We start from the raw sequence: 11,452 nt of genomic DNA, 5'->3' as shown, positions 1-11,452 counted from the left end.
ACAGAGGGTTGACGGTCCTGATTTACTCTCATTAGATCGTCGAGATACTGCTCGACTCCCCTCTGCTTTCTTGTTTGATCGTGGGCAAGCTGTTTTATTCAGCCTGTCACATGAAAAATTACAACGACGAATTACAGGGACTTAGATGTATTTTTTTGCTATTTTTTTTGGGGGGGGGGGGTATGAGTAGGAGTAGTTGTAGTAATAGTAGTAGTAGCAGCAGTAATAGCACACAAAAGAACAAGAAAACCCCAAGTAGACCAGGCTATGTGGTTACGCGTGTTTATTGCGCCCTCTACTGGCAGAAGAGTCTCAGTACGTTCCGGGGGGAGAAGAGCTGATTAGACAAAAAAAAAGAGGATCAGGAGTTTTGTCACACTGACACAAAAAAAAGACATGTTTTTAGATTTTGAGACGTTATAACTCCAGTAACGATTTTTTTCTTTTATCCTCTTCTTTATCTTGTTACAACTAATGAAAAATACGTAGTTATACGGTTGAGAGTAAATTACAAAGTATATTTTCTGTCAAATATTTCTGTGAAAAATATCACTCCATCGCTTACAGAAGTAAACACAGAACTTCAACAAATAAAGTAAAATGATTAGATTAACAAAACTAATTGAATGAATAGCCTAACTCTAGTTTTTACTAGAAACATTTTTTTTTTCCCAATGCTGAAAGTTAAACACATTTATAAGATGGACCAGGATGGAAAATAGAAAAAAACGTAAACCTACAACACAAATGCAATTATTTATTTTTTTTCAAAAAGCAGGTTGTCTGCTGATGGATTGATTTTAAATCTTATATGCAGACAAATGATCTCACTCATTTGAAGTTTTTGTAGAATGTATCAATGCCTGATTTATTTGAGTATTAGATAATGATTATCACATATTTTCCATTCTATGAGCTCAAATGTTGTTTTGGACTTAATTACTGAAGGAGTAAAATCTGGTTTGATGACAAAAAATAAAATAAAGACATCAGACAAGTCCTGGGCGTGCTGGATAAGTCTGAATCGATTGACCATAATGGCTTCATGTGTATTTTAGGTGTCTTCGTTGAGTACAAGTTCATTTTTCAAGAAATCAGCTTCAGTAGTTATTTCTCTACAGCTTCTCTTCATTCTCAACAAGAACAGGGAGGTGAAATTAATTGCTCATGGCCTGGATTTAATCTGTCAACAATATATAGGCATAAGAATAACAACCTCCCCCTATACCTCTTCCTATAGCTCTACTATCATCCATCCATTTTCTTCCGCTTATTCCTGTTAAGGGTCGCGGGGGGGGGGGGGGGGGGGGCTGGAGCCTATCCCAGCAGCCTTCATGCGAGAGAGGCGGGGTTCACCCTGGACAGGTCACCAGTCCATCACAGGACCAACACATAGAGACAGACAACCATTCACACTCACAGTCACACCTACAGTCAATTTAGAGTATCAATCAGCCTCGTCCCCTCTTGATGTCTTTGGACTGTGGGAGGAAGCTGGAGTACCAGAGAGAACCCACACAGGAACAGGGAGAACATGCAGACTCACACAGAAAGATCCTGGAACCTTCTTGTCGTGAGGCGACAGTGCGAACCACTGCACCACCGTGCCGCTGCACATATTTTTCCTTTCAGAAGATTAGTCAAAACTCGGATTGTCGACAAAACATGGCGATTGTAAAAGTAATGCTAGATTTCTGCTGACACTGAAGTAATGAAGTCACAGAGTCACATGCTGTGGAAGTGGCAGTAGGAAATTAGTTTACTGTAATTATGGTATGAAATAAAGGACGCAGTGAAAATCATGGCAAAAGAGGTGCATCTTATTACTCCAGTCTGATAATAATATTGTGTATTGATTATGAGTCTGTAGCTCATGTGACATGGAAGCTATTCAAATACAAAACAAAAACTAAAATATTTTTGAGAAAGTTTTCTTTAAATCTTATTGAAACCTTGTTCACACCGGCGAGATAATCTGCCAAACATTTGTCACATGCCCTTTAGCAACTAACTCTCATGTGCTATCACATCAAAAATCATAGCATGTTCTCTGAGTGATTGTGTATGTTGACCTTGTTTGATTGATTGATGTTCAAAAAAAATGTTTACTCCATAATAAAGCAGTAATAATGCAGTCTGACCAGAGTTAGAAGGAGTGGCATCCACATAGCAGTGTCCAACTTTTTAAGGTTGAAGCTCTCAATCAAACTCTTATCTGTCAGCAGTTGAATCAGATAGAACCTCAAGGACAGTGGAACATGTAGGCCAGTGTGTTATGTGAAACGAGTGATGGATGCCTAATCATCCTTGGCACTCACTGACATTCTGACTAGTTGTACCTTCCAGAAAGCTGCTTGACAGTGGTAGTTGACAGATCTCACATTACCACAGTGAGCTGCCTTTTGTGTCCCTGCTGCTGAAGTGTCTCCTGCTAGCCCAGTTTTTCAGCTTCGGCTTTCCTGGCTCACGTACAGCTGTTGTTAACTGCCACCGTCCTCGTTTCTTCTCTTCTATCCTTTGCAAAGGTTTTAGTTGATTCCATTTCTTTTGCGTCTTTGTGCCGATAGCACTTCCTGATATGTTGACGCCACTGCCACTTCTTTCCAGTGGGATCTTACTCCACCTGCTGACATTGTCATGTCGGACTTCTTCTGGGCTTCACCACATTCACCAGACTGGTTGAATCTTTTTCAAGCATTTAACTTTTTTTTTTTTGGTAAAAGAACCAGTATGTATTACCACAACGAATGAAGCTATTTAACATGACCATGTTTAGAATACACACACAAATGCTACGCACTGTGTTTTATAGAACTGAAAAAAAACATTTCTTCCACCTTTGCACCATTGGACTATTTTTAGATGAATACTAATCATTGTTGAGACCAAGTTCTGCTATTATTAATTCAAAACATGAACCAAAATTTGTTCAAACTCTTTAAGATACATAACACTATGGAGTAAACTATGGAAAATTCGCCTGTTTCATTTTAATTCCATTATGAATGAGTATTTTTGGAATATATTCCTCCAATATATATAGTTCCCTCTGTAGCGCTTAATATGTGCTGTCTGACTTTACTAGAATATTATTAAATTATTATTAATATTATTATTATTAATATTATTATTAATAGTAGTAGCAGTTTCAGAACTGATGTTATTCATCTGTCTGTCATGGTTCAAGGTTTTAATTTATCGTGTAAATGAGTTCAACAACAAGAGAGTGGTCAGCACTGTCGCCTCACAGCAAGAAGGTTCTGGGTTCGAGCCCCAGCTTGAGCACAGGATCCCATGCCTGAGCCGGGACTCAAACCCGCAACCTTCTTGCTGTGAGGTGATAGTGCTAACCACTGCACCACCGTGCTCCCCATATAGAATATCAGGGACTTTCATTTTGAAAAAGTCAAAGTGTAACTGAGATGACCATGAACATCTAGCAACTCAACCCTAGCTGTGAGGGGACAGTGCTAACCACTGCACTACCATGCCGCCCAGATCTTAAGTATGATACAACATGGAAGAGGTGGTAAAGTTGTATGAAAAAAGATTGCTCTTATGTAGCCAGTCTAGTGATAATAGCTGATATTGACATAAAGCCAGAAATACTACCTGAATTTCCATATCAAATTCACTGTGGGATTCAGTCGGCCTTTCTCAAAAGACTACATTACCCTGCAGCATTGCGGCAGCGAAAAGCCTTATGGGTAGGTACACAACGTCCTTGTACTATCAAGCTCGCACACTGACTTCCCTCACGCTGGGGTTTGGGGACGTCTGTCAGGCACTTATACTTGTGTAAAATTATATTTTCAGATATGCTAGCTGCTAGGTTTCTCCGTCGTTCTCTCCCTGTGCTGAGGCAAGTTCGCTGCTACGCCGAAGCCGGTATCGGTGGACCGCAGATGTCCTTCACATTCGCCTCCCCGACACAGGTAGCTAACAGTAGTTAACTATCCTAACTGGTAAGGCGGTTCGGGCCCAGCTAGCGTTAGCTACAAGTCGAGGATATAATTCCAATAAAATGCAACGTTAAACGTCCGTCCTTTTGGTAACTTTGCAATTATGATTTCGTGCATATCATTATGTTTGGTAACACGGTTTCTCCACGCAGAGCTTGTAGCGTTAGCGCCAGGAAAGGCGTAAGTTGAGTTACCCGATGCTAGATAAGCTAGATGTCATTCATTCTCTTTGATTACGGTATAATGAATCGTCATTAAAATTGTTTTTTTTTGCGTTGCTAATTATATTCAGACTATACATTAGTTTATATGCATGTGTTCGTGACAATGTGTAATTTTGGCTTGAACAGATTTCCACTGGCATGCATGGCAGTCAGGCCCTAACCTTGAGCTTCTTAACAGGGGTCCGAGCTTGATTTTACTTCGTTAATCGATGTAGGTTCTCGCTACTGAATATATTCTGCACATTTTGCGTGAAGCTGCGAAATTATTGTGCATTTGACTGTATGATAACAGTGGTTGTAGGTCACAGATTGGAGTATGAGTCGAAATAAAGTTGATGGAGAGCGAAGAAATTAATTTTATTGGTGTTATAGTTTTTATTGCTAATTGTGTTCTAATTGTAAAACTATCTAAATGGTTGGCTACATCTTCAATTAAAATGAAATCAAATTACATGGTATTTACTTTACAGTTAACTGCGATTTTACTGTCCCTGAATCTAAGGTCTGAGTGCTACATTTTCTTTATGTTCTAGCGTGCAATCATGAGTCAAATTTCAGAACACTAAGGTTTCTGAAGCTGAAGACAGCAACCTTGTAGCATTTTCTTCAGCAAAATGGTGAATAGATCATCCTAAAAACATCTGTATTGCAAACTAATGTCCTGTTGATCAATAAATTTGTCTCTTAGCTCAACTTTGCTTTGTCAGTATGTGAATATTGTTGCAGTGTTGTTAGTGAGTCCTCTTCTACCTCGTACCTTCAGGTGTTCTTCAACTCGGCCAGTGTGAAACAGGTGGACGTGCCCACACTCAGCGGTATGTTTGGTATCCTTCCTGACCACGTACCAACCTTGCAGGTGCTTCGGCCTGGCATTGTTACGGTTATTGGTGGTGATGGCTCCCCTGTCAAATACTTTGGTAAGATTCATTTTGATAAAAAAAACCCAAACAAGTCTGTCATAGTCATGCCAACTTTTTTCTCTTTTCTTTTTTTTTTTTTTTTTGCTGCAGAAACTGATCATCTGTGTGTTAGGCCAAAACCAATCATTTTTGTGTTTTCCGTTATAGCTGCTGGTTAGTCTGCTTTTGCAGTGCAGTATACTGGGACCTCCAACAGGTGGCAGCATGTCCTGATGAAAGGAGCACAAAAAGTTGTCCTTAATCAGTCAACAACGTATTTGTACTTTGTCCAACAGAGTAATACAAAGGAAAAAAACAACTCCTAAGTGTTAATGCAATAAGTATCCTGCAGTAAGAACTACTGATAATTAAGCCCGTTTAATAGGCCAAGCAACACAAATAGTCTAATTAATGAAAGGCAGAACATTAACTTAGTTCTGATATTAAACAAGATGACATGGGATTTTTGTCACGCTCTAAGGCATTGACATGGGGGTTGATGTCCAGGCTACAAATATCACTCGTATCACTGGGGAGAGCTCAATCACAGCATCATCTGTAAAATAGACACACCTTTCTTAATGGCTAGTGATCTACTGTTCTGAATTCAATTCATTTTCTGTCTTTAGTGATTATCTTTAGTGATCCCTTTTATAGGAACTGGTGTTCTCAAAGATTGGCTTTATCAAATGCTGTTTGAGCTCCGCTGCTCCCTTGGTCTTTCTCCTCTGCTGGCTTAACTTAAACCAACCACGCTCTGCTCAGTGTGCTGTCTTCAGGTGCTTTACTGGTTATGTCGAAACAGTTTGTTGTGCTTCCTTCTCGAGGTATTTGATCGCAGTATGCATTGCAGGTGGCTAACTTCGTAGCAGTCTCACGCACAGTAGAAGTTATACGCTGTGATAGGTCTCTTTGTGTTTCGTAATGATTTTTTTTTTTTCCTATTGATAGGTTTTAATCTTTTAAATTGTATGTGTTGTGTACAGTATTTCATGATTTCTCATTTTGACACGATTGCATGTAAAGCTCTTCGCGCTATATTCTCTGTATGAAAAGTGCTCTATATTGTGAAGTTTTTTTTTTTTAATTTCACATCCGCTGTTTTCTCGCAAATGAAAGTTAGCGATTAAGTTTAAATTGCACGCTGTGTCATTTCAATTACTTTATTTTGATATACTCAAAGTTGTTGGTTTTTTTTATATATATGTACGGGGAATCAGGAAAAATTTTTATCTCCAGTTACTGAGAATCTCTTGCTAATCAGGCTGCGAGACACTTGAGGTGTGGCTCCCGTCAACAGAATCATTTACATGTTGGAAAATGGTGTGTGTGTGTGTGTGTGTGTGTTTGCGTGTGCGCAGTGAGCAGTGGGTCGATCACAGTCAATGCTGACTCTTCCGTGCAACTGCTAGCTGAAGAGGCTGTTCTCTTGGACCAGCTGGACCTTGCTGTGAGTATATAATCTTATTCAATTCACTGATAGCCACATAAGAGTCCTTCTTTGGGGTGGACGGGATTCTGCAGCAGTGAAGGACATCCACATTCCTACAACAACAACAAAAAATGAAGAAATTCAGCCGAATTAAAAAAAAAAAAGCCTGTAAAAAAACTGAGAAATGCAGGTGATTTAAGAAAATAAAAACCTCCAGTCTCGTTCATTGTCCGTAACTTTTAATTTTCATTAAACTTGATTTAAATGGATTTCATTTTAATTCATCAGTTTTTCTTCAGTTAAATGTAAATTTGAAGATCGTGGTGATCTTGGGGCATCAAAATAAAACGCTTTCAATTTCTTGAAGCTCAAAGTACTCGTTACAGTTGCGGACGTGCAACACCCGCCGACACGCATTCCATTGAACTTTTCCCCTTTTGCCCAACCGTGGATCAAGAAAAAAGTTTCTGAAGAAATGTTTTTGGTTTTGTTTTCTCCGTACCAGTTTGTTCATTTCATAATGGTAACAAAAACGATATGCGGGGGTTATCTTGATGATCATCTGTGAGATGTCAAATGAGTTTTTTGGCTCCGGATGTTTTCATATGGTCATCAGGTCCAAATGGCTCCTCGAGCGTTTAAGGTTGCCAAGCCCTGCTCTGTGCTTCTAGAGCACATCTGGAGACTTCTCATTAATGCCTCAGGAAATATCATGTGGGCCTTGTGTACAGCATCCTACAGTCGCAGGTATTTGTTATACTGGTGAGAAAGCTCATGGTGGCATTGAACTCCTCATTATGAACTATAAAATGCTTTTATAATGGGGGTGTGTGCTGGGATCAAGAGTAGGGACATTTAGTGAGCACGTCATGTACTTAAAGTCCTTAATGTTATGTATTCATTCGGCAGATTACTGTTCAGTTAGATCTTCTGATTTGTCTAAAAAAAAAAAAGATCAGAAGAGTGCCTGTAACCCTTCACCTTTAGACCTTTGCTTTTCTTTGGTCTTCTGCATTTCAAACACAGAGCTTTTCATGTTCTATCAGAAATTGGTTGTTTTGGTCATCTAAAAATAGACTGTGAATTAGTCTCAATCTTAGATCTCGCCTCTGGAGACCCTGCAGCAATGATGTCTGTAGTCTAGTTGCTGATGAGTGATCCAGTCTCAAACAGATCTTTTGTTCTGCTGTCAGCATTGAACTTTGAATGCTGCATGTTGCCAAGCGAAAAGATGAATTCCTCCTTTTGATATTGCTGCTGCAGGGTTAGTCCTTTTCCTTATGGGTTGATAATCTTAAAGTTAGTCTTGGCCCTGGAGGTTCTACTGGAGGTGCACTCTGGGCACAAACTGCGAATGTTTTGAGTGTTGCTTGTTCTCCTACGAACACGCAGAGGGATGCACAATGTTTTTTGTTATTTTTTGGGGTGGGGGGCAAATACGCTGATATTGTGCAACTGATTTGGCCAAGGCCAACATTTTCTGTATAAAAGTACGTTTTTATATCAGCATTTTGTTCATGCTGAAAATCACACGGACGTTGATTTTGAAAGAGACAAATTTTTCGTCATTTCCTGGCATTTCAAAAAGTTCCCTGCTGTGTTGATTAATCATAAACAACAACAATGTGCCAAATGGAGAAAATATTTGTGTGTGTGTGTATGTATGTATGTATATATATTGTGTGTGTGTGTGTGTGTGTGTGTGTGTGACATGCCGATATTTTCATGCCTCCCAACCCACAGCCTTACAGTCCAGGTATTTGTCACCTCAATGTCACAACCACGCGAGGTCGACTCCCCATGAGTGAGCACGTTGTAAAAAGATGCTTCCGTAGAGGCCGCTGTGTGGACGTCAACTCAAGTCATAAATTTCGTCAGCAATCTAATGGGTGGATCATGCTGTTACCATGGAAATTTACACTGAACTTGTCAGTCAGTCATTTTTTTGAGTTTCTCAAGTTCCCAAGAGTGTCGGAGAGGAACCTGGGTGTAGAAACTTGATTTCCTTTTCTGGCAGGAAATGTTGCATATTTTGATTTACGCATTCATTGACATCAGTGACAAATCAGCTAGCATCAATTAAATGGTCAGTTGGTCTAAAAAGAAGGAAATATTGTGTTTGTTATGGGGTAGATAGTAATTATTTACACTGTCCTGTACCATTTGCCTCTTTGTCAATTTCCCATTATCATTTCGCCCTGAATCACATATTTTCTGGTCATATTTCATCTGTTCAAGTTTAAAACCGTTGATATTAGGATAAGCAGAAACATCACATCTGGCACTGCTCCAAACATGGGCGATAACGCTCGAGCTCTAGACCGCTCCTGTCTAATTTCGCCACAACTTTGTTACATGTGAAATGATCGCCTCCATCTTTTGCTCTGGTGTCATCAAAATGTCAGAGTGCGTTGGTCAATCTTTTATGGATCCTCTCGTTTAATGAGATACTTGTGATGGCTGTCCTTATCCAATTTATAGAGGCGTGCATAATTACTGATTGTTCCTCCGGCTTTGTCTCCCAGCAGGGATACGCTTTCTTTGAACTCTCTGTCTCTCTTACACACACACATACACACACACACACTCCTCGATTTGATCTGCTGCTCTGATGAGCCCCTCCCAGCTGATGATGATGATCCATCTGATGAGTGTTGCAGTTGGACTTGAACACAGAGTCCTTGTTTAAATGTCAGACTTGTTAATGCTATGCGGCATTGTTACGCTCTCTCAACGCCATCTGACTTTGACCTTGGCCAGTGCCACTGTCACTGTCAACTTGACTTCATAGCAGTAAATGAGATGTTTTTTTTTCTTTTCTTTTTTTTCCTTGTCGTCTTCCACCGCTGTAACAATGCACATGGGCCCATGCTGTTAATAAGGAGGGAAAGGTCAGTCACTGTTGAGTTATAGCAGATGTGTCAAATCCCCACTGGGAGACCTTTAACTTCCAGCTATGTTTGGCATTTCTTGTTTCTAATCGCTACTGTGACAAATGGAGCTTTCAGAGCAAAGAGGCTCTGCTCGTCATTTGCCCCCTTTTTTTGTTAACCGGTTCCTGCTCAGACTTGTTCTCTCTTGAACATCCCAGTTAGCGTGAGAAGTTTTGCCCCACATTTACACTTTACACTTTACTACCCGTGATTTTAATTCAGTTAGAGTTTGGACAAAACCACTGTCATTTCATTGAATGTCAGTAGTTTTTACCAGAAATGTTTTATTTCCTTTCTTGTATGTGTGTCTACAGGCTGCCAGGGAAAATCTTGAGAAGGCCCAGAATGCCTTGGGCAGTAGCAGCGATGAGGCAACCAAGGCTGAAGTTCAGATCACCATAGAAGCCAACGAGGCCATCGTCAAGGCTCTGGAGTAGACCTCCGGTATGACAAGACCACCTCCAGAGACATGCAGTCTCTTTATTTGATCCAAGTAACCTAACACTATTAAACAACAACTGAGAAAAGAAGTTTAGTGTGCGCCCTCTGAGAGCCTTCTTTCCCCACCTCCAGGTTATCTGTTTGGACAGAACACCATTTCTGCGTTTCCGGATGCGTCACGTCAGTGTCAGGAGGATTCCATGTTTGCTTTGTACAGTGGATGAAATAAAAAATAAATTTATTTGGAATTACCTGCTGATTATGTTTGGCTCTTTTCCTGGACATTATAATTTTAAGTCCTTCATATCTGCGAGGCCATCGAATGACCCCCTCTGAACTACATTTTGTTGCTACAACACCTTTAAGGTAATCAGTATGACCTCACTGCAGTCACACGTTTTGTGCAACAACTTGAGAAAGGCCTCAGTGTCCAAATAAGTTTTTCTGTGGTGTGTTTCTGCCACTAGGGGGCAGTGAAGATTCACAAGAAAGTGGAAAAGGCAACCTGAGATCATTGGATTTATATTTAACTTCCTATTAAAGTAATTTCAGAGAAGGATGAAAATATGACAAACAAGCACTGTTACATAAGTTCAGATAACTTATCAAAAATATCCTCTTGTCACGTTACTGTCAAGGGCCACTAATGGGTTGAAGTATTTGCAAACCTCAGCCACAGCTTTGATTTTACAGCGTTAGCTGCTCCTGTTTGTTATGAGTTATGACCTCAAGCTTCTGCGATGAAGCCAGGAAAAGTCCTTCACTGCCCATCCTGTGGAAAACTTGGCCTTTCTCTTGTTTTGTAACCACAGGTTTCAGCTCTAGCTCACTCCAGGAGGCGCTGACCTCATTCACGTGCCGACTTAGGCTTTGAGAGCACAAACCGCAACCAGTTTATTTTGAATGTCAAAACTCTCTCGAGGCTCTTAAAGTTTGAGTACATTCTGGAATTACCAGTGTCGACACACAAATGAAGTCATGATGGCCTTACTTGCAGAAGAAGGGTCTGACTTCTTCAAAAGAGGAAGACTCATCAACTTATTTTTGCTGGAGGAGAAAAAAAAAACTGCTGAGAGAAGACAGTAAACTTCATGTTTTTTAATTATCACCAGGATTTAGGTTAGTCATAGTTCTCTATCAACGCCACTCCTCTCTGTTCTCCTTTCCTGGCCGTCTTTTTTTTAATCATCGCACATGCATGCATGAACAATGCATTCTCACACACACACTCATCTGACACATTTGAGTAACACTTCAGTCAGGCAAGATAAAGCGGTTGTGTCAGAACCACCTCTACTTTAACTTGGATTTATTACAGGGATATTGAAACCAAACTCGACTGCATTTTTTTCCTGCTCCAATGTAGTGCTGAGGTTGAATGTCTGTCTGGAGTAGCAGATGCTTTAATTAAGGAACCGACCTACGTAGTTATTGGTGGATGCATTAACTTATTCTTCGTCAACTGACAATGCAGCCTAATGCAGTGGATACCTCCCAAATGACCTAAGTGTTGAAGTGCTGTACGTTGATAAGTATCCACTGAGAGTTTTTACTCAAGAGC

The 11,452-nt window shown here is 40.2% G+C and overlaps 1 protein-coding gene across 2 annotated transcripts; it reads left to right on the top strand.

The window, feature by feature from the left end:
- Positions 1-3,708: 3,708 nt before the first annotated feature.
- On the top strand, positions 3,709-10,142 carry atp5f1d (ATP synthase F1 subunit delta). Of its 2 annotated transcripts, none has more exons than XM_086224802.1 (5): positions 3,709-3,935; positions 4,950-5,103; positions 6,447-6,535; positions 9,765-9,898; positions 10,029-10,142. In XM_086224802.1, the coding sequence occupies exons 1-4, from the start codon at positions 3,819-3,821 to the stop codon at positions 9,885-9,887; spliced, it is 483 nt and encodes a 160-aa protein (XP_086080928.1). In that variant the 5' UTR covers positions 3,709-3,818; the 3' UTR covers positions 9,888-9,898; positions 10,029-10,142. The 2 variants fall into 2 exon arrangements, with proteins under 2 accessions (XP_086080928.1, XP_086080927.1); XM_086224801.1 differs by having other exon boundaries at positions 3,710-3,935; positions 9,765-9,894; positions 10,024-10,142.
- Positions 10,143-11,452: the final 1,310 nt, after the last annotated feature.

Source organism: Aulostomus chinensis, chromosome 14 (assembly GCF_037954235.1).
Source record: "Aulostomus chinensis isolate RoL2024-O1b breed Wild chromosome 14, RoL_Achi_v1.0, whole genome shotgun sequence".
NCBI lineage: Eukaryota > Metazoa > Chordata > Actinopteri > Syngnathiformes > Aulostomidae > Aulostomus > Aulostomus chinensis.
Note: the sequence above shows the minus strand (reverse complement) of the source record. Positions and strands in the feature narration are given on the sequence as shown.